The sequence below is a fragment of the Lepidochelys kempii genome, chromosome 16 (assembly GCF_965140265.1).
Source record: "Lepidochelys kempii isolate rLepKem1 chromosome 16, rLepKem1.hap2, whole genome shotgun sequence".
Lineage (NCBI taxonomy): Eukaryota > Metazoa > Chordata > Testudines > Cheloniidae > Lepidochelys > Lepidochelys kempii.
In genome coordinates this window covers 22918935-22942110 of record NC_133271.1, presented here as the reverse complement: position 1 = coordinate 22942110, position 23176 = coordinate 22918935, and the positions used below count along the sequence as shown (strand labels likewise).

General features: G+C 51.4%; 1 protein-coding gene across 1 annotated transcript in view; it reads right to left on the bottom strand.

Moving 5' to 3' along the window:
• Window positions 1–23176, bottom strand: part of NOTCH1 (notch receptor 1) — an 80602-nt gene that overhangs the window by 3740 nt on the left and 53686 nt on the right. The window contains exons 10-33 of the mRNA XM_073314625.1: window positions 21646–21759; window positions 18893–19126; window positions 18343–18453; window positions 16646–16838; window positions 15872–16017; window positions 15343–15456; window positions 13793–13912; window positions 13231–13383; window positions 12183–12411; window positions 10885–11086; window positions 10521–10674; window positions 9878–10062; window positions 9137–9269; window positions 8342–8599; window positions 8125–8237; window positions 6559–7130; window positions 4958–5386; window positions 3814–3962; window positions 2991–3207; window positions 2591–2681; window positions 2157–2322; window positions 1057–1352; window positions 402–549; window positions 192–289 (exon numbers count right to left, since the gene is read on the bottom strand). Of these exons, the coding sequence (XP_073170726.1) occupies window positions 192–289; window positions 402–549; window positions 1057–1352; window positions 2157–2322; window positions 2591–2681; window positions 2991–3207; window positions 3814–3962; window positions 4958–5386; window positions 6559–7130; window positions 8125–8237; window positions 8342–8599; window positions 9137–9269; window positions 9878–10062; window positions 10521–10674; window positions 10885–11086; window positions 12183–12411; window positions 13231–13383; window positions 13793–13912; window positions 15343–15456; window positions 15872–16017; window positions 16646–16838; window positions 18343–18453; window positions 18893–19126; window positions 21646–21759 (4625 nt within the window). The remainder of the gene's footprint in view (window positions 1–191; window positions 290–401; window positions 550–1056; window positions 1353–2156; window positions 2323–2590; window positions 2682–2990; window positions 3208–3813; window positions 3963–4957; window positions 5387–6558; window positions 7131–8124; window positions 8238–8341; window positions 8600–9136; window positions 9270–9877; window positions 10063–10520; window positions 10675–10884; window positions 11087–12182; window positions 12412–13230; window positions 13384–13792; window positions 13913–15342; window positions 15457–15871; window positions 16018–16645; window positions 16839–18342; window positions 18454–18892; window positions 19127–21645; window positions 21760–23176) is intronic.

Below are 23176 nucleotides of genomic sequence, written 5' to 3'. Positions count from 1 at the left end.
GGTCACTAACACTGCATGTAGGGCCAACCCTTGGGCTCCATATTCAAGCCAACTCCCATCCACTTCAGTTGGAGTAACAATCAGATGCAAACCTCACCATCTGGCAGCCAGGGTTACATTTTAGGCAAAAATGAGCCTCGGATTGACTTGTGCAAGGGAAATAATTGCTAGCCCTGTAGATCCATCCCTACCTTATTGTTCTGCATGTCTTTATTGGCACCGTTCTTCAGCAGCACCACGGCAGCTTCTACGTTATTCACAGCAGCTGCCCAGTGCAGTGCTGATTTGCCTGGGGAAGAAGGTGACATACAGCCTGCATTAGTCAGCAGTTAGAGCCACAACAAATATTCCCTGCCCTCAGCACCTCAGACAGCGGTGCGCGTTTTAGCAGGCTGCCATACCCAGGTCATCCACTGCATTGACATCTGCGTGGCAATTGATCAGATCCTCCAGCATGCCCTCCACGGCCAAGCGAGCTGCCAGGATAAGCGGCGTGGTCCCATCATGCATGCGGGCATCCAAATCGGTCGCTCTGTTCCTAATCAGGATCTGCCCATAAAGAGACGAATGCATGGAAAACCCCCAGCATTAAGAGAAAGACAGTGGATATTCCAGCGAGGTGTCCGCATAACAAAAACCACCAGCCCTCTTGCTGGGAGCCGCTACAGAGAGATCAAGGTCTGGAAGGGGTTGTGAAGGATCAATTCCCCCTCTCTCTTGCCTAGAGTTGGTCCCTGCAGGCCAGGAGTGGCTCATATAAGCGGGGCAGGATTGGGGAGGCTCGCACAGTACCTGCTCTGTGACTAAAGAGGCGGCTTCAAGTCGCCAAGGCTTACATCATTGTACCTTTCCACGGCGCTAAATGCTGGGTCAAATGCTAAAATCCTTACTCAGCAAAATTCTCATTGACATCAATAATGACTTGGCTGATTAAGGCCAGGATGGAGACTTTGGGATATGATCAATTAACAGGAGCCACAAAACTGACTCCCAGTGGCCCTTTACTCTATAGGAATGCACCACAGTAGGAAAGGTTGCTAGCTAAGGTTGATGTACCTGGAAGACTCCTTGAGCATCAGCTGACACAGCTGCATGGAGGGGCGTCCTGCCCATGTTGTCCTGGATGTTTGCATCTGCACTGGCCTCCAGCAGGCGTTTGGCAGCATCGGAGCGAGAATACCTTGCGGCCAGGTGGAGTGCCGTCTCGCCGGTTCGATCTGTCTGGTTGTGCAAGCTGGCACCCTGGTAAATGAAATCCGAGATGACAGCGGGAGCATCCTCCTCCTCTTCACTGTTGCCAGTCTCCAGTCCTCCTCCACTGCACGAAGCGATCATGAGCGGGGTGAATCCGTCTGGAAAACACAGAGCGACCCCATGAACAGCGAGGGGCTCTTTGCCCTTCTGTAATGGGCGATACCAGGGAGACGTTCTGACTTGCAGGGGCTACTTGTTTTCCTGGCACATCAAGCTCTGGTTCCTATGTACTTCCTGACATCAGAAACTAACACCCTTCCTCTGATTTTGATCTGAAATTATTCCTCATTCAGTAGCTTCTCACCACTCACTGGCTTCCCCATGTTGTCTGCTGTCTTGGATTCAACTCTCCAAAGCATTTCAGGGCACGGTTTACATGGAAGACACTATGCGGAATACGGCTGCACTGTATTGCAGTTTAAAAGCTTTCTGTATTTGGTTGTGGAACAGTCTCCCAAGGGAAGTGGATGAAGCTCTGATGCCTGGGATAGTTAGAACCTGACTAGACAAGAAAACACTTGTAAACATCCTATAGGGATCAATCCTGCACTGGCAGGGAGATGAACGGCATGATCTAAAGGGTATCTTCCCCCAACTCTAACCACTTTGATTCTCTGACTTCCCTCTCTGTGGTTAAATGAGGAGAGATTTATGGAAAACAAAATGCCACAAAGGCAAATCTCCTTAAATTATACAAAACAGTAGCAATGCAGCATGGAAGGACTTCTCGGCGGGGCACTTCTGCGTTAGGTTACACAAAGACTGACGTGTAAATGGCAGCACAGCAATAGGCACATTAGAAATGCGACTAGATAGATATTCTTGCACTGTTCAATTGCAGAAAGAGAATGAGGGTTATAGATTAAATTATGCAAGCATCAGAGCAAAGGAATCTCCCTTACCAGGACCTCGAACGTTGACATCCATGCAATCTGCATCAATTTCACCTTGCGGTGGGGTGGGTGCCATGGAAGAGATGCGCAGGTCGGCTGCATCTAGGTGCTGTTGAGTCCACTGCCTGTGATCTGTCTGATCGTCCGTGTCTGGCAGCATCGCCTGCTCCTCAAACTAAGAAAGGACAAAAGGAAGCTGAAAGTCAGACCTCAAGGAAAAGGCAAGAGAAGATATAAAAAAGCAGAGCTGAAATGAAAAGCTCTGTAAGACTCAAAGCTACATTTACATCACACACAGGTTGAAAAGGAGCCTTCTGAAGTTGTGATCAGCATGGTATGGAACCCTAAAAGCAAACCCTTGTGTTATGTCTCGTAGCACTGTTCACCTTTCTAATGAAATAGCTCACTGCAAGCACAGTGTGCTAATGTTACTCTTAGCTTACCCTGAACTTCTTAGTGTCCAAGGTTTCTTCATCACCCCATTCATTCTGGTTGTCATCCATCAAGGTGCCATCAGAAGCATTTTTCAGGGGTCTTTAAAAAAAAAAAAAGAAACTCAAGTAATTGGTTCTTTTGCAAAAACTGAGAGGCAATGGATCTCTCACTCTACATGCACAAAACTAAATGAAGAAATACCTGGCAATTTACAGAACATTAAAAATCCCCCCAAAGCTAGGGTATTGTTCCCCCCCTTGCAAAACCCTGAAAACTCTTCATAACCGTTTCCCCGGCTGTATCAGATCAAGCACTCAAGGAGAGAGCTCTAAAGGTTCCGGGAGAGCAGCACTGCCATCAGCAGCTGCACCCCACAGCATTTAACTGGTTAACAGTACGATTACTCACTTCAGTCCCACGGAGTCCTCCCCAAGTGGTTCTCGTCGCTTCTTCTTGCTTGACTCTGTCACTTTGAAGCCCTCTGGGAACCAGAGCTGCCCATGCTCCCTGCGCCGCTTTCGAGATACCACTACTCCCACTCCAATGAAAGCAAGCAAGACCAGTGCAGCCACCACCACATACATAGGATACAACTGGGAGTTCCTCTGGGGCTCAGCTGTTTCACCTGAAAAAGAGCGGGGCGCATGGAGACACAGACATTAAGCTGCATATCAAACTGGTGACGGAGCACAAATGAAGTGAAATTAGTTAATAGAGGTACCTATGGCTGATCTAAATCATCCCCCAAAATAAGGTCATTTTATACGCTATTAATCAGAATTGCAAACTATCAGCAAATTCTCCTCTGCACAAGCCAGCTGCATCAGGAGACAGCTTTACTTTTTTCTCCTTTAAGGAAAAGGATTAGCAAACTTCAAATCACTGCGCTCTCATTGAGCTGTTAAGACAAAAGGATTCAGGGGGATTTCGAAGATACAAACTCCAGCTCCTCACATGTCACTGATTGATTGGAGATGGGTGTTTTTTCCCCCCTTTTTTAGCTGTAATGATTTTGAAATAAACCCAAACTAAGCAAAATAAAAAAAAAAAAACAGAATTAGTTTATTAATGTAGATTTAAAATCCACAAAGATTCAAGGTTATTAAAGCCGAACTGTCTCTGGATACAGCATTCTGAGCTTGGCTGCCTGATAATTGGATCACGGATGTGGGCTGGAAAGTTTCAATCACCTCCAGTCTCAATCCCTTCAGCAGCTGCCAGCTAAACTTACTTTTAACGGCTTCTATTTTGTAGGGGATGTTCAGGTTACCAAGCGAGGCCAAAGCACCCAGGAAAGCCGCCACATCAGTTGCACTCTGAAAGCATTGCGAGGAGGACTGGATACACTGGCGGTTGTCGATCTCCAAGTATACGATGGATCTGTATGGAAGGAGAGCAAATGGAAATAGAGAACAATGATCAAACTGAAGGAGAGTCAAGACCTAGGTCTGTTCTCCCCATAACCCCACATCAGGGTAGATTAAGATGGTGGAAACAGACTTGTTTACTTATGCATGGCCCAAACCTGCAGACCTAAATTAGGCAAAGCCCCTGCTAATGTCAATTGGAGTTTTACCTGTGTAAGGACTGTAGGATTTAGCCCCAAGTCTATTTGTCAGCTGTTCAGTAACACAGAATGTCTTTCCTTAGCAACGACAGAAGTCACACAAACACGAGCAGGTAATAAATAACAATAGTACTTGGGGCTTGAATTGCTTTTCACACCAGTTTTACCCCATCGTATTCGCCACTGATTTTAGTGGAGGGACTCCTGACTTCCACTGCTCTGAGTAGGAGAAAAACTGGGCCCTTTGTAGCTATTCAGCACAAGTGTCTCAAAGCACCTTACAACTTTGCAGTAATTGAGACTCCTAACAGACCTCCATGGTCAGGAAACCAAGGCTTAACTAAGTGACTACCTAAAATAACAAGAGCCAACCTAGTTCTGACTGCCAGTCCCACCCCCCGAGCGTGACTCCTAGCCAACACCTGGGACTCCATTAGCCATGTCAGTTGTAGCCACTGTTCCCTCTAAACTGTGCGCGTGCACACAGATCCTAAACCCCGTGCATACGGTGAAACATCGCGTGCACAAAAATTTGCACAGAAGAAATTTTTTGCGCACACGGCCTGCCACAAATTAGAGGGAACACTGGCTGTAGCATTATTTTAGAAAATTTAATTCCAAACCATAAAGCAGCATTGACATCCCCTTCCCAACTTCTCTTGCATAAGAAATTCAGTCCCAGTACATATTTAAAACCAACATCTTGGTAAAATTCTCCATCCTGCAGCATTTTCCTTAGAGCAGGTTATTAATATCAATAGGGCACAGTAACTGCTGTTCAATGAAAGCCTTTTCTCTGCCCCCTCACCCTCTGATATCCATCTGATCCAGCTCTCGCCGCTGCCTTTCACCGACACGCGATGAGAGGGACGTCTTTATTGTGTTGAAGACGGCGCTGGGCATGTCTGACCAATTCTCCGTTGACCTCTTGATGTGGTGCTTTTTCAGCTCCTCTTCATTGCCGTAGTATGGGAAGATCATGTACTCTCCCTTGGGGTTCTTCTTGAAGACCACATTGGTGTGAAGGACACGGCTGAGCTCCCGGAGGAAGTTGAAGGAGTTGTTCTTCAGGTTCTCTGGGGTTATCAGGACCACCACTACCAAAGTGCCATCTGCAAGTTTCTCAGGCATGTTGTTGGCACAGTCCAGACCATCCCATTCACACTCAGCGTTGTTACACCCCTGGTCGCAGTGACCATCTGAAAAGTGATCTTTACAGTATTGGTCATACAGAGGACTAGGGAGAAGGAAAAGAAAGGGGAAAGGATTAATTACACCAACAGCCACTCTTATTATCCATCTATTAGTATAGTAGTAGGAGTTTCAAAGACTTCTCTCCTGTAACAACAGCACTGCTCACCCTGACACATCCTAAATTGCTGTATAAAGAGGGGAATCACTTTATGCAACACTGAAAAGCAACCACTTCTGGGGTGAAACATGGCAGCTATTAAACTATAGGTAGCAATTTAGGACAGAATGTGAAGACAATTACTTTGACCCAGGGAAACTGAGAGAGGCAGAATACAATTACTCAAAACAGAGTTTGTCCAGGAACCGGAGATCAAATCCGTACAATTGCAAAAGAATTCTCAGTAAAAGCCAGCAAGTATTTGGCGGATCTTCTGAAAGTTGGTGCCATCAGCAACACACCGGCAGGATGGCTTCAGTATCGGCCCACATGCTCAGGATCCAACTGATCGCCATAGTTGGGGTTGGGAGGGAATTTTCCCCCAGGTCAGATTGGCAGAGACCCTGGGGGGTTTTCGCCTTCCCCTGCAGCATGGGGCATGGATTACTTGCAGGTTTAAACTAGTGTAAATGGTGCATTCTCTGTAACTTGAAGTCTTTAAATCATGATTTGAGGACTTCAGTAACTCAGCCGAGATTAGGGGTCCATTACAGGAGCGGGTGGTAAGGTTCTGTGGCCTGCAATGTGCAGGAGGTCAGACTAGATGATCATGACGGTCCCTTCTGACCTTAAAGTCTGTGAGTACCACCCATTGTAACATGAGCACCACTTTCTATAGAATCCTGGAGATTTCTTGCTGATCTCCCACTAAGCACTAACAGTGCCAAACTCAACAAGGCACTGCTACCTATTGAGAAGAGTTCACCAAAGTGGTGAATTTCTATACAGGATGCTCCATCAGCAGAGACGCCCGAAAGGGAGCCAACAGGGGTGTAACATAATGGGATAAGTAAGTCAAAGAAGGGCCAAACCCAGGAAGTTGCTGATCACCTACAACTCCTAGTGAAGTCAGTGGACGTTGAGGTTGCTCAGGATTTGGCCCCACCTGATAATAAAATAGCATCTGGAGAACCAATACAACCAACCAAAGTTCCTCTGATAATCAGCAGAAAAGACCCTGGCTTTGAAGGGACAGTAATGGGGAGGAGGTTGCTTACTTGCATTGCCCTTCCACCTTCTGGCAGTCAAAGCCATCGTACAGACACCCAGCGTTGTTGCACTGTGAATCGCACTTCCCGTCATTGAAGTACTTCCAGCACTGCAGCGACTGGGAGCAGTTCTTCCAGGGGTCGTTGAAGTTGAGGGAACAGTCCCCTCCATCCCAGCCGCAGGCATGGTTGTTGCACTTCCCATCGCAGATCTTGTTGCCAGCGAAACCCGCGCAAACGGGTATCTCACATTTCTCTTCAATTTTGGGTGGGGTGATGTCCTGGCCAACGCCTCCCCGGAAATCGAAATCCAGGATGTGGCAGTATAGGCCATTGAAATTTGCAGGGCAGTCGCACTGGTAATATGGGGGAGCGTCACTGAAGTATTCACAGGTGCCCCCGTTGTAACATGGGTTTGAATTGCAAGGGCTGCTGACGGGGTGCTGGCAGTCTGGCCCCGTGAAGGCAGGATCACACATGCACTTGGAGCTCTTGTGGATGGAGATGCAGGTGCCGCCGTTCAGGCAGTGCAGGTTCCCACAAGTGTGCGAGTCGTTTTCACAAGTGGCGCCGACAAAACCCTGGGGAGACAAGAGCCAGGGAGGCAGAGTTAGTGTCTCTGATGTTGCAGCCATCAGCCTTGTGAAGCACGGATCAGGAGGAACCAACTGATAGGGAGACAGTGAAAGCAGAAGAGCAGTGACCTAGCCAGGCTGGTTTTGTGCCCAGTTCTGTGTTAGACACTCAGTTCTCTCATCATCATTATGGCCAGCCTGGCCACAGCTCTGGAACAATAACTGTAATGTCCTTTAGTAATGTCCAGTCTAAGGGAGCTTGGTGCTTAAATCCCATTGAAAGCAATTGGGAATCAGGCACCTAACTATTATAAAAAATAATAAATCAGAAGTAGAGCCTTAACATTTACCTTGAAATTAAACATGGGGAAAAAATCTAGACGCTCCTCTACCATGTGATCATCCACCTCCAACCAAAGCAGGACTCTTCCCCATAGGATATTTTCTAGCGCTCCATCCAGTCCAGCTTTAAATGACCCATATATCAGAGCTTCCACCATCTCCACTGGGAGCCTCTTCCACAGTCCTGGCAGATCACACTGCTAGGCATTGTTCTCTTGATACTCAGCCAAAACCTCTTTCTGCTTAACATCCCCCTCTTGCTCCTCGTTAGGATAATAGATGGCATTCTCCCACTTTGCTCACCTGCCCCAATTCCTCTCTCTCTGCCATGGTCACGGCCTGCACATGCTCACACCTGGCTACCACAGTCCCCTTGCTTTAATCACTCCCTGCAGCCCCCTAACCATTTGGGGCCAGACTGTAAGCAGTTACTGTCACATGTGGAGTCCCATGAACTGCAGTGGGATTCGTGAATAAGGGGCTCACAACCTGGCCCCTTTGGTCTGAGTTCCCTCCAACGTCCGGATTTGGAGGGTCCGCGTGATGTACTAGGACTCAGATTTTCAGGCCACATGGGACCATTAGATCCCCTAGCTTGCCCTCCTAGGAACATGGGGCAGAAACGTTGGGTGAAATCTGGAAGGAGTTAGATACATACCGGGGGGCATTTACAGATGAAGCCCCGGCCAGTGTTGCTAGCAACTGCACATGTTCCACCGTTCCTGCAGGGTTTGCCCTTACAGCCATCCACCACGGTATCACAGCGACGGCCTGTGGGGAAGGGGGCGGGGAGGAGAAAGGAGGCACCCATGAGTGTGACGTGTTACCAGCAGCCTCAGGGTCCTTCACAGGCTGGATGGGAAAGGCTCGCTCACCTGCATACCCCTGCCTGCACTCGCACTTGTAATCGTTGACGCGCTGCACGCAGTTCTGGGTCCCCCGCGCATCACAGGGGTTGGACAGACATTCATTGACGTCCCCCTCGCAGCGCTCCCCCACGAAGCCAGGTGGGCAGATGCAGCTGTAGCCGCCCACTCGGTCTGTGCATTTGCCGTTGTTAAAGCACTTGGGCCCCAGAGTGATGGGATCAAAGAAAGGGCTGCAATCATCAACGTTGATTTCACAGTGCACCCCTGGGGACAGATGGGGCAGGGGGAACAGCCCATGTTTAGTCTGAATTTTTTTTTGTTTTGCCCTAGCTCTGGTCATGGACCAGGATCCCATTGTGCTGGGTGCTGAACAAACCCAGAACCAAAAGACAAGGGGCTTACAAGCTAAGTATAGGACAAGAGACGGAGACAGACAGATTGATGGGGGAGTGCAAGGAAACCATGAGGCAATATTGGTCAGCATGGCAGGCACTGGTCTCTGCTGATCATCTAAGACACTAACAGGGCAGCTAGATGGCGTCTCCCTCTGCAGCATGAGTAACTGCTTGCCAACCTCCCCTCCAGCCATTCTAGTGGAAGTTGAGGACACCTGGTCTCTGGCAGGAGGTGACCAGTAGCGTTACAAGACCACTTGAGCTCCTTGATGGCTGGGCTAACAAGCTAATGTAATCCAATATTCCTGCAGCTGCTTCCACCATTAAGACCAGCGTGCATACACAGGAGCTAATGAGCACATACCAAGGATTTCTGCACTCAGAAAAGTATTCCCCATTAATTTACCTTGAGTCCCTCTGGGACAAGAGCATTTGTAGGTATTGATGAGATCGATGCAGGTTCCTCCATTCTGGCATGGGTGAGACAGGCACTCATTGATCTCCTCTGAGCAGTTAACTCCGTGATAGCCAGCAACACACTGCAAGGGAAGAACAAGGGGAACCATTAGTTACATTCACTCTGATAATGAACCTGTTCAGTTCTAATCTCGGGTTCCTATGCTGTTCCCATCACTGAGGTATCCAAGTGCCTAATCTCTTCCTTCAGCGGTCATGTGGGGGCTATTCTAGCCCTGATTAAAGGCCAGGATGTCCAAAGCATGGGCTAAACACTGCTTCCCCTCTCTCCCCAGCAATACCTGTGCCTCACTATTGCAAATGCAATCTACTGCATTTTATGCAACCCGGAGGCAGCCCAGTTGCCAATGAGGCAGTGTGGTTTGGAAGACGTTTGGACAGCTTTGTTTATAGAAAGAAGGAAAATAATTAGCACTTAAAAAGCACCTGCCACCTGTGGATCTCAAAGCACGCTACCAACACAAATGGATTATGCACAGGCAATGCCATTAATTCCACTTCACAGATGGAGAAGAGTGAGGCACAGAGAAGCGAAGTGCCTTGTCCAAAGCTGTAGAGTCAGGAGTAGAACCCAAGAGTCCCGTCTCCCAGCCCTTTGCTCTAACTGCTAGGCCCCACACGCTCCCCGAGTGCTGCTGACCGCGGGTAGTCTGGCAGCCAGCCAGCGTACCTCACAGGAGTAGCCTCCCAGGTAGTCCGTGCACGTAGCTCCATTCTGGCAGGGGTTCGGGGAGCACTCGTCCACCTGCTCCTCACAGTAGCTGCCGGTGTAGCCGGCCTGGCAGCGGCAGAAGTGCGTGTTGCCTGTATCCACGCAGAGGCCGGAGTTCCTGCACAGGTGCGCCACGTCGACACCTGGGAGAGCACAAGGCCGGGGAGCAGACAGTGAAGCACACTACAAGGCCAGCGATGCATGGGCACATTTGTGCAAAATGGGCCTGTAAAGGGGAGGCTGCTCTTCGAGAAAAGCACCCCCATAGGGCACTGTTAGAAGTGCCAGGTCTTGGCCCACGCTCTGGCTTCTTTGTCTCTCTCCGGTGATCTCTGGCCAGGACAGCAGCCACTGGGAGTTGTTCTGAGTCAATGTAAATCACAGCAGCCCTGAGGTTGCTTTAACTTGTGCCAGGGCCTGAACTAGCCCCCAGCAGCACTAGGAAACAGGGAAGTGCAATGGAGGCGTACAGCCACCTTTGTCCCCGTTTCCTGGGCCCAGGACCGAACAGAGCTTGGCTATTCCTTGGAAATCTGACCCTAAACCTCCATGAATTCACCAGGCCCCAGGGCGCTATTGCAGCACTGAGAGCAGACGTTACCTTGCTGCTTCGCAGCCACATCACAGGATACGCTGGGGACGTCACAATACAGGCCCGTCCACCCGCTGTTGCACTCGCAGCGGTACAGGTTGTTGGTCTGCCAGCACTTGCCTCCGTTTTTGCAGGGAGAGGAGTCACACCAGCGCACCAGATTCTGGAGAGAGAAGAAGGAAGTTCATACTTTCCTTGAATGGAAAGGATTGTGCAGGACACAGCAAGTAGGGGAGAAATGAGACCTCTGGATCTGGGGTGCTGAGCTGCAGCGAACCTGGGACAGATCCTCCGTCGGTGTAAAGTGGCAATCCTTCCATGGTGCTACGTGAGGATCTGGCCTCATGTGATTAATGGGCTGATTGTTCTTTACCTGACAGTTGAGGCCGGTGTAGCCCTGCGGACAGGTGCACTTGTAGGTCCCATAGCTGTCCTGGCAGGTGCCCCCATTCAAGCACGGCTTGGAGTCGCATTCGTTGATGTCATGCTCACAGTAGCTGCCCGTGAAGCCCGGTGGGCACACGCAGGTGAAGGTATTGATGCCGTCCACGCAGGTTCCCCCATTAAAACAGGAGCTGGAAGGTGGGAAAACAAACATTGCTTCCCAGTAAACAATAGTGACTATTGTAATGGCGTTCTCCATCCATGGATCTCAAAGCCCTTGTACCAACATTAACTGATTCAGTCTCAAAACCCCTCTGGGAAAGAGATAAACACACAGATGGGGAACTGAGGCTTAAAAAACTTGTGTGTCTTGCCCATAGTCAGACATCAGTATAGTGGCAGAACTAGAAACAGAACCCAGGAGTCCAGACTGCTAGTCCTCTGGTTCAACCACTAAACGGCATAGCCCATGGGTTGTACCTCTCACAAGCTAGCACCTAACACAAGGACAGTTCATGGGAATTTTAAGAATCTATGCTCTTGCAATGTAAATCTACCATTTTAATGACTGGAGCAAAAACCACATGGTTTGGGCCCAAACTTCATTTCCTGACTTTGTGTAAGGTATCTGCATGGCCCTATTCACTGTTATATCTGAGCTGGTCATGCCCTTGAACATAGTAACCCTCACAGCCCTGCTGGGAGGCAGGGATATACTAGGATCCCCAGAGAGCTGAAACCCAGAGACACTAAGCAACTTACCCGAGGTTGCAGGGAGTCTGTGAGTGAGCAGGGATTGACCGCAAGTCTCCAGAGTCCCTGTCCAGTGCCTTAACACAACTCCAGAGGAAGCATGTGGGAGTTTTGGCTGGGAAAGGGCTACATATAATAAAGCCCTCAGACACCGACTCATTGGCTTCAGTGGGAGTACAGCAAGGACCTCCAGGGCCTGATCCAGCTCCACAGAAATCAATGAGAGCTTTTTTATTGAAGCCAATGGGAGCTGAACTAATCCCTTCCTTCACCCTTTGGCAAGATTAGTTTAAACAGACCAGGCTCCTCAAGCGAATCCAGAGCGGAGATGAGATTCCCCTGGGGAGACAGGATATGTGCCTGCCCCAACATAGCATCCTCATGAGGGCCACCTGCAATGCCATTGGCCAATGGAGTGAGCCCCTTGGGGCTGCTGGGACACTTGGCATTACAGCGACTCCCAGGCCCACCATCACCCCCTGGTAGCAACCAGGTGTTCAGCATCCCAAGCAGCGCCCAACCCCGGCCAGTTACCTTTCTGTGCAGTCAGGTGTGTTGTTCTCACAGTGGATCCCACTAAAGCCAGAGGGGCAGGTGCACGTGTAGCTGTTGACACAATCCGTGCAGTTGGCCCCATTCTTGCAGGGGTTGCTGGCGCACTCGTTGATGTCCTCCTCGCATTTGGGCCCCCGGAAGCCTGCCAGGCAGTCGCAGAAGAAGGCGTTGATGCTGTCAGAGCAGGAGCCACCATTATGGCAGGGATCTGAAAGAAGAGGCAGTCACGTAGCATTAAGATACAGCAGTTCACAGCCCCGAACACAGCAGTGAAGCCGGGCAGCTTTCATGCAGCATTAGCCCATAATGCTGCCACCTGTGAGCAGCCAGATCTTGCTGAGAAAACGGGGCAGTTCAGCCATGAAAAGAACCCAGCCCAAATTGAAGCTATCTCCAGTTCTGGAGCTCAGCCGGCAGATTCGCTCACAGGAGTATCAAAGCAGCTGAGCAAGGCAGCCCTGGCCCGATCCTGGACAAGGCAGGAGGTGGCACTGAATGCACAAAGAGCCTGATTCTCCATTCCCTGCTCCTTGTGTTGTCATTTGTGCCAGGGCCGGGTAGGTGTGAAAAGCTGCCATTTCTGATTCACACCCATCCTGCCCTGCTCTAAATGATGACACTGGGTACAGCGCCACGGAGAATCCAGTCCAAAAGTTCTGATTCCCTTTTGGACAACGGCATGGGTACCTTTAAAAACCACACAAGGTGCAACAGGTGGCATTAAAAGGGGAACATTGTTTCCCACCCTAAGCAAAGGGGAATCCCCAATGCCCCTGCGGGGGGAACTGTTGCAACTGCAGGCTTTATTAACAGCAGATCCTGTGAACGGCGAGCCAGGAAAACACTGCATCTCATTGGAATTTTTGGAATCTGCGTCATCGTTACAGGTTGTAACGACTGGTTGCCCTCATCCTTTCGCTGCACCATGTACTGCTCTCCCTGAAATTCAAGCTCCTTTAAGGAGTTCAGAATACAGAACACGATTTTAGCACCAGCTCGGAGAGTAGATGCTCGGCCCAGCTCTTACTTGGCTTGCAGTCGTCGATGTCGGTGTCGCAGTTGCGGCCGGTGTAGCCTGCTTTGCAGTTGCAGCGGTAGCTCCCATCTGTGTTCTGGCACGTGGCGCCATTTCGACAGGGGCTTTTCACACATTCGTTGATGTCAATCTCACATGTTTGACCTACAAGAGAAAGGGAGGGAAAGCTTTCGCACTTTAACATGCTGGTAGAAGTCCTGCGATCACGGTTTCCTGTAGCACCAGCACAGATCACCCCTATGGTGGGGAAGTATCACTATTCCCACTGGGAAGGAGGCGGCTGCGGCACACAGACAGGGAGCGAGTTGACCATGGTCACACAGTGAGTCAGTTGCAGAGCCAAGGATCGACCCCAGAAGTCTTGGTTCTCACGTCCTTAATTTAACAACAAGGCCACTCTCCCACCTTTGTTCTGATATTCTCTGAGCCACATGGGAAAGGGAAGGCACAAAACGAGAGGAGGGTTCAGCATAACCTGGCTGCCCAGGAGAGAGGAGAGTGCTGAACTCGGAAGAGGACGGCTCAGCGCACGCATCAGAGATCCCCTCCATACCTTGCCAGCCAGAGGGGCAGACGCAGGAGAAGCTCTCGTAGTCCTCCGACTCTCTGCACTCGCCGCCATTCTTACACGGACTGGCCGCACACGGAGCTAGCACATCCTCGCACGTAGCCCCTGTGGACAGAGCGAGAGGGACACGCGGCTGAAGCCTTGATGGCAGGCTGCTGTCCCAAGTCAACAAAAGGTGGCAGGGCCTGGGACATGCTCGCTGCATCCAGCCCGCTGCCCAAGAAGTCTTGGGCTAGTTCCAGGCCTTGACAAGACAAAGGAGCTCGTGCTTCCTCCGTCACCCACCAGGGTCATTTCAGAATTCCCACCAATTTCACGGAGACCGACACGCCTATGTAGAGCTGCACTCCCCACTCATGACCTGCCTCTTGGAGGCCTTCCAGGAGAGCTCCTTACTGGGAAGGACGGGGATGTCCCATCTGCTGGGGGGGCTTTGAATGGTTTTACTTGGTCCCAGTTCCCAGTCCGGAGACAGCCTGGGCACCCACCTTTCAGATTGAAACTATGGAGACAATCCAAAACCGAGTCTTTATTTGACAGGAAAGTGCAGTTTTGGAAGGAGGGCTTTCAAATGCCCCTGAATGGTCGTTTTTCCTGTTTACACACTAGCCAAGGGCTAAATTCCCTCCAAAATGTTATCTTCCTTGTCAGCCGTTATCTTCTAAGTTGGCCTTTGCTATTTTCCAGAGCCTTCCACTCTCCTCCTCCCCCCATTGGTTTCCATGGCTACTGGCGAAGACAGGAAACTAGTCATGGCTTCCTACAATTGTGCACATGTTGCCATTTTGTGCAAGAGGAAGCAGGAAACTGGCAAACAGGAATCAGGTCAGCAGAAATTCCTCCCCCTACGGAATCCACAGCCGGTTATGCACCCCGACCTGCTGCGTATTTTTCCAAAAGGAGCGTCAGTGGGTAAACAGAGTTGTTCCCAAAACAGACCCTGAACGGGGGACAGGGCTGAAAGTAGAGGAGACACGACATGCTGTCCTTAATAACCCAGCACCAGACAAGGAGGAGTATGGGAGCCCAGCGCCCACAAACCACATCTTCACTTCTGTATTCATCGGAAAGGGGCAGGGACGAAGCACAAGTTCAAAATCCTGCCCTGCCGCTTCCGAAAGCTCCTTGGAGTTTCCTTCTCTAAGGTTTGGCTGTGCCAAAACACTACCCGGGTCGCCCCATAGCGTCCTGTACACAGTCCCAGATCCTCAGCTCATGTAAGTTGGCAAAGCTCCAAGGAAGTCAGCGTTGCCTCTTCAGCTTACGCTGGCTGAGGATATGGCTCATGGCGTGTGCACAATAGGGAGGGAGACGGGTATTTTATGAATTATGGGCTAAACCTTGCTCCCACTAAAGCCAATAGCAAAACTCTCCTGCGGAGGTACTGGTGTGGTACTGCCTGAGAAGGGAGGGTGCTGTGCTGCTCAGTGAATCTCTTTTCAGGGCTGATCTCTCTTGAGGAAAGGATGCAGGACCCGAAAGCCCATGCAGCAGTTCTGCTGCAGTGTAACTTTCAGTACAGGCTGCTCTCTTACCTGTATACGGCAGGAGACAGTTGCATTTGTAGCCGGCTACATCATCTATGCAGGTTCCCTGATTCAGGCAAGGGTTGGAAGCACATTCATTGATATTGGTCTGGCAGTTGGGCCCTGAGTTAGAAGAACCAAACACACATCAGCAAACTCGGTGCAGACCATGATGGTGGTTTCCTCTGGCTCAAGAGGAATGGTATGATGGGAAAGCCAGAGAGAAGAACAGGAGGACGGGATGAATGAGGCAATGATGCACACAGAACCCACTGGTTACCTCTAGAGGCCGGTCCAGATAAGAGGTTAAGAGTTTACTACTGTTACCAACTAGAGGAGTATCTCCTTTAGCTGAAGTTGTGGCAGTCAGCCCTTTTAGTGCAGAAGGTTCCAGGTTCAAAGCCCAGTGCTGACCAATCCATTGTTGCCTTTCCCATAGATGCCCAGTTTGTGTTCCATGACAATAAATTCACCCAGAACTATCCACAGCAGCAAAGCTCCCACCACTCAGCTATAAGAAAGTAGCAACAGTCCTTACCGCTGAATCCCTCCCGGCAGGTACAGATGTATCCGCTGGTCATATCCTTGCAGGTGCCCCCATTCATGCAAGGATTTGATTCACACTCGTTGTTGTTGATGTCACAGTTTGTTCCGCTCCAGCCTGGGTCACAATCACACCTGTAGCTTTTGTCAGAAAGAAAAATATAAAGCAGAGAGTCCAGTTATACTCACCCCCCCCAACCCCTTCAATCAACCCTTATTTTGTAACCGTCAGAACTTATTTGAAGCACAAGCTCCCAGCCACACTGAAGCAGAGAAAAGAGCTCGCAGCTAGTCCTGGATGACTGAGCAGTTGGAGAACCGGCGCTTTAGAGGCTCCTTGATAGGACTGCAGGATTCCACAATTGTAAGAGACCCGCATTAAGTCAAATGCTAGATCTCGTTTTGGGGGTGGGGGGGGGACGACGACACACTACAGCTCTTCACACCTGGAATCTCCAGTTCAAATCTGGGTTTCTACAAGTCCCCAAACCACCATGGCAATTCAGGATGCTAGGCAGTCTTTGCTCAGTGGAAGCCAGGGGCTAACACCTAGAGCTAGCCATGTACACCAGCAACAGGGCACATTGACAGAGCTGTATGTGGGAGCCTCTCTGGAATAGCAGGAGGGCTGCGGAGCAAGATTTGGGTGTCGTGGCAAAGCTGTGCTGGGGCCCAAAATTGAAATAGCGAAGAGTGCTGCTGGAATTTGGAAGGTGCATTAACAGAGCTGCGTGGACAGATACATGCTGTTGGCTTCCTGAAAACCTACCCATTGAGTCCATCATTGCATTTCCCATGGATGCAGGGGTTGCTGTTACACTCATTCACTTCCAGCACACACATGGGATCGTGGTATCCCTCGGGGCAGATGCACGTGAAGCCATTGATGCCGTCCTTACAGGTTCCGCCATTGTGGCACGGGTTGCCGGCACACTCGTCGATGTTGATGTTGCACATTCTCCCTAGGAGGGGGAAGAGTCAAAAAGCGTCACCTCCGTGAAGTATGCGAGGTATCCTGGGAACTCTCACCTGTCTCATCAGGGGAGTAATAATAAAAGGGGTCTCAGGGCAGGTAGGCAAGGCTCCCACTGAGTGCAACGGACACCCAGCCTGCATAAAGGCCGGTAGGACGGAGTCTCCAAGCAGTGCTGGTTCTAAAGGTACATGCACATAATCACCAGCATGACTCCTCTTTGGTGGAAGGTGACTTAGCAGTCGCTGGCTTGCCTCTCTTCTTAATTAAATACAGTTGTAGGGAGCGAGGCCATCCCTGACATTACTTTGGTTGCAGGAGGAAACAATGAAGGGGAGCAATCTCAGCCTGTAACCCTACCTGCTGGCAGCTTGGCAAAGAAAGGCCCTATTCAAAGCCCCTGGCAGCAGGCATAGGGCAGAGAGGCTCTGCAAGGCTACCGCCCCCACTGCGGGTGAGCAAGGAGCCAGCCGGGGTCTGTGCGTATCAAAGGACGTACACATTTTCCAGCGGCAATCAAACAAACCAGTTAGACGAGGCAGCAACCCGATACCCATGGGATTTGACGGTGTGGGAGCCTAATCACCAGCTTTCGACTCTTTCTATTATTGGACTCAGCTAAGTCACCCACCTGAGCCGGCAGGAGCCCCAGCCTCCCTTAGGGAGAGCGAATAGCTTGTTTCATAAACCAGCAGATGCTGCGGCAAGGAGGCAGGGACAGGGTCTACACTAGTGTCCAAGGCAGGCTTCAGATGCAGCTAGGGCCTGGGCTAGGCTAAGCATGGAGCCCCTAAGACAGGCTGATGGAGACTGATCACCTTGGAAATTGTAGCCTTCGCTGCCAGAGACTTTGGGGCCCAACTGGAGACCAGCTGATGGGGCCGGCTCTCTTCCAAAGGACCAGATTTTTCTGAGGGCGGGTGCTCAGGGAGAGTCTCGAATTGGGGCCTTAGGAACGGAGGCATCCAGGATCTCCAGCCACTTCCGAAATCGTGGCCCACATCTCTCTCCTGCTGCAGAATGCACAGCAGCAGGGCAGCTGCCTCACTCTGCGCAGTGAGGTTAAATCATTGTAAATTCTCTAAATAAATGCGTCTTCTGATGTGCACTCATCTCCTGCCCAATGTAGAGATGGCAGCTCTCTAAGGCAGAGACTTTTTTATTATATGGGTGTACAACGCCTAGCGCAATGGGGCCTTAATCCCTGATTATGGCTCTAGGTCCTTCCATAATAGAAAGAATAATCCATCATTTCATAACCTCTTCTGCCATTACCTCCTCTTTGCACCCAGCCTCAGAGTCAGGGGAGGGACTCTGCATTCAAAGTTTGTGGGTGGGATTTAGGATATTCAGACATCTAAATACCCAACTGAGCTTGCAAATCAGAGGGCTTGATTAAACCTGGGTGGGAAAATCTCACCCTACGATCATAGCGAGCTCCCCACTCCATCCTGTCCCCGGCCCTTTCTCCAGTGGCCAGCGACAACTCTCACCTGTGTATCCTGGCTCGCAGGTACATTCATAGCCATTGATCTTGTCTAGGCACTTGCCATAGTCACACGGGTTGCTAGCACAGTCGTCCAGATTGATTTCACAGTTAGGCCCTTAAAGAGGAAAATGTTACGAGAAGTTTACAGGCCTCAGGCCTCACTGACAAGACCAAATATAGTCAGAAGAGACTGATAATGGGGGTGGGGAACTGAGGCACTCTTCCCCCCTGAAAAAAGTCCTCCTTTGAAAACTCTTTCCACACCCCCAGGTGCGGAGGTGGTTCTAAAATAGACAGTCAAGCCCCGAGAACTTGCCCTCTTCATAGGAAACCCACAGGCCTTTCCCATAATCAGCCAGGCACTGGGAGACAAAGCAAGAGCGTAAATTAGCTCCACATCCCCTGGTTTTGTTTCCATGACCCAAATGTTCACACTCACCTCAACTGATCACATCCCCCCCACCACTCATGGACAGATAACTGGAGTCCTGCCAGAGCCCGGACTGCCCTGTTCACTGCTAAAACAGAGTCCCAGACGGGTGACTCCTCCTTACCTGTGGTGCCTTTGAGGCAAAGGCAGTTGTAGGCGTTGTTCCTGTCCTGGCAGGTCCCTCCATTTTTGCATGGGTGGCTCTGGCACTCGTTGATGTTGATGTCACAGAGGTGGCCCGTGTAGCCAGGCTGGCAGAGACAGGTGAAGGCAGCGATGCCGTCTCTGCAGGTCCCATAGTGGCACGGGTCAGGGTCACATTCGTTTTTGTCGACTTCGCAGTGAGCACCCGCAAATCCTGGCACGGGGAAGAAGCCAACAGTCAAGCCAGAGCGGGAGCCTCGCGTCATGCACTTGCCTCTCCTAATGCAGGGCCTGGTCCTGAGAGGCGTAAAGCATGTGCCACTCCCTACCAAGAGCTGCAATGCTCAGAATCCCTTCAGAGCAGACCCATCGTGCTCATGGCTCCTCTCCCCAAGCAGCTAGGGGAAAGGGGAGGGAACACAGAGAGAATCTAAGTCCTAAGAAGTACCCATTTTTCCTTCAGCCATCCACAGACAACCTCACAGCCATTCCACTTCCACCCGAACACGCCTAGGTAGCGCGCTGTCCTGTGCCCACTGACATAGCCTCTGGAGATACCACAGCCGAGTCAGACTACACACTGGCTCATCCCTTCCCTCCCGACCCCCAGGGTCAAATGGGCTGGGACCAAGGTATTCCCCACAGCGATCAGGTAAAGCATTGCCACAATGCCACAGAGCCAGCCTGTATGGCTCACGTGTGCCTACAGTCGCCGGCTTCATGGGAGAGCCCCGGTCCCAACCCTGCCTGATCTGTCACGCCAGCCACTCTGTAGGGAACATTTGTCCAATCTAAAGAACCTGGAAATAGAGCCAGGCTGAAGGGAGAGTGGGTGAATTGCAGGCTGCAGAGATTCATAACCTGCTTTGGAGGTAGCCCCCTTACGTCAGAATGGGTTTACAAATAGTTAGATGGGGGGAGGTGGCACCATTGTATCCAGCCTCTGGATGACTGGACAGTGGGCGTGAGTTGCTCTTGAATGCAGTCACAGTGTTTTATCTACCTAGGCACTTGTCTGATCCCAGCGTTTCTATCTTGTCAAGCCCCTGTCACTGCAGTATCCGCACACCTCACAAACATCACTGCATGTAGCCTCTCTAGGCAGCAGGGCCGTGCTATTATTCCCATTGTGCAGAAGGGAAATTGAGGCACAGAGCAGTCATGTTGGGAGTCTGTGGCAGAGCAGGGACTTGAACTTGGGTCTCCTGACTCCCAGGCTAACGCTGTAACCACTAGGCAATTGTTCCTTCCCTCTTTCCATTTGAGGGCGGTTTCTTGGCCTCTTCTAGCATAAGGACCCAGGTCCCCAATCCCATGCTTCACACTCCCTTAGCTTTCAGTGGGAGTGGAAGCCTCCCTTGGGGAACTGGGCCCCAAGATGCCAAGCTGCACGGAGAGCCTGCCTATCTCTATCAGCCTTGCAACTGCTACCCCCTCCCCCTAATTAATAACCGTCCTCCCCTGCCAAGCTCCCCCAGCGCAGCGAGAGCACAAGCCCGGAGGAGTCAATGGGGCTTTGCTTGAGAACGTGGCCAGAGCACACAGAACAAAAGCGTCTCCCCCGCACTCAAACGAAAGGGCCTTTCAGAGCCAGGAGCGCTGGGCTTTGTCCCGGTGATACACAATGATCATCATTAAGCTGGCTCCGCGCAGGAGCCGGTGCCTCACTCGCTTGCCGGCCCCTCCGTGCATTTGTCATGGAATCCGAGGGGGGAAGGGGCGCGCGCACCCATAGATGATAACGCTCTCGCCATTATCCGGCCCTACTCCGCTCCCAGAAGTGGGGGGCGGGGGTGTGGAGGACAAAGTGCAGCTTTGACTATCCTCCATGAAACCCACATAGCAGCTTTTCATCAGGGCTTGGCATAAGCAATACACTAATTAGAGGCCATTCAGCTGGAAGATTTCTGGCGGGAGCTGCTCCACAAAAGAGCCACTGTTTGCCACTGCAGCTCATGTCATCGTCTGGGCCAGTCATGCCTTAGGTTTCACTCATCGAACCCACAGAGCCTTGCACCTTGTTTGGACGATAGAGGCTGCTTTATTTCCCTCCTTCTCTGTCTTGCTAGCGTTTGCCGTGGAGGCGGGGAGTAGAGACGGGGAAGAGGACAGGCCCCAAACAACAAGTCCCAGGCAGGTGGGATTATATGTAGGGTTCATTATTGGTATAATGGCAGTTCCAACAGACCCTGACCAAGATCAGGGCCCCGTTGTGCCAAGCGCTACATGGACACACAGCGAGATCCAGTCCCTGCACTGACCGAGAGCAGGGCCCTGTTGTGCCAGGGGTTTCACAGACACACAGCGAGAGACAGTCCCTTCCCTGAAGCTCCTACAGTCTAAACACAGCACTAAATCAGTTCTGATATCCATCGACTCCAGGAATCTGGCCCATTATTTCCAGATGCTGCCCTTCTATAGCACCTTTTGCCCAAGCAGCTCAAAACCCTTGACAAGCTTCCAGAACTCGATCCTGCTGCCGTGGCATTCAAGCACATAACTCCCCACCAGAAGCAGGATCGGTCCCTGATTAACGCTTCAGCATTAAATATTCTTACCATTTTACAGAGGCAGAAACTAACGCAAAGGGTGACTTATCCAGGATCTCTCAGCAAATCCATGGCAGAGGCAGGAAGGGGACCCAGGAGTCCCAGTTCCCGGCCTCCCCCTGTTCTAGCTGCCAGACAACACTCCCGCGCCCCATTGTGACTGGTCAGCTAAAGGTCTCCCCACCTTCTGTGCACTCGCAGGTGTAGGTGTTGGGGCCGTCTACGCACTTAGCCCCGTTCTTGCACGGCGTACTGGCGCACTCGTCGATGTCGTATTGACACAGGTGCCCGTTAAAGCCTGGAGGAGAATAGAGAGAGAACGCTGGTTTTGCGCTGCCCCGGGAAGGCCAGCGCTGGGACGAGCACTGGCTGCTTGGGAGCATTTCGGGGGCCGTCTCAAAACCTACCGGCTTCCGAAAGAATGGGACTAATGGGGCTGCGGGTGTTGAGAGGTTTGCACTGGGCAGGAGGTGGCGGGTAGAGCAGGGGAATGAAGAACCTGTGGCTTCACCCCAACAGCCCAGACGCAACCTGGATTAACTTGTTCCCCACCCACTGCCTCTCTACCCTCGCCCCTTAACCAGGGCGCTTACTCCCAGCAAGTCTGGGACAATGGCTCCTAACACCAGCAAGGGGGAGGGGGCAGAAGGCGAGCAGCCCTTGGGCTCGGCCATGGCAAACAGACAGGCAGCTCCAGCTAGCAGATTCCACCAGTGGTTTGCCCCCTCTACCGCCCCAGCTCATCCGAGTATTTCCCAGCCCCACACATGAGGCTGGGGGAACCCTCGCTCCCTTGCAGGAGACGACATTTTCCAGACTGGGCTGGGGTTTCCATGGTGATAGCTGGATGGGGGGCTGTGACCCAGTATTGAGCACATCGTATTTACATCTCTAGAGGAGCGAAGGCTCTGAACTTCAAAACCTCCTTTCACAGATTAACCGTCTCCCCATTCTCTGTTCTACCCCCTGACTTTGACACCTTATTCAAACCCGCCAGCGTGGCCCCTCTGCCCAGCCACCCCTCCTCCCCACACTGGGGCCTTTTCAAGTGCAAAGTTGGGCTTTTTAATCCTCGCTCCTCTCCCCCGCTGGCTGGGCAGGCCCTGCTCGGCTCTCCTGTTGAATGCCAGTGGGCTGCGCTGCATCCTCCCACCCACAAGGCCCTGATCCCGAGAAGAGCTGTGCTCTGGCTGAAGTGTCTGGGATTTGTGGGCGCTCAGCTCCATTCAGGATTCGGCTCCAGAAGGAAAGGGCTGGGGCTGCCGTGAAGAGAACCTCTGTGCCCCTTCTTTCACCTGGCCAATTGGGCCTCACACCAGAAAAGGGCCAGATGCTGCTCTGGGATAAATCAGTTGCGCTCCATAGATTGCAATGGAGAGATGCTGATTTACACCAGTTCTTCTGTGGAGACTCAGGCCTTTGTGACTGTCACTGCACTGCACACCGTTGCACTTTGAGGCATGTGCCCCCATCTCTGGAGCTAAAGAAGAATCTCTTCACAATACAGGGCCTATGACACACAGGAGGGCAGCTCTTAGTTCAACCAACAGAGGGCAGTGGGACATATACCACCAGTCACCGGTTTACAGAGCTCGCTACCTTGCGGAGCTCACTGAAATCATCTGCCAGAATCTCTCCAGCGTACGCCTTTGGGGATTCTTGGGTGGGAGAGAGGATCCCAGACCAGCTCTCCCCAGACACTTACTGGGTCTAGG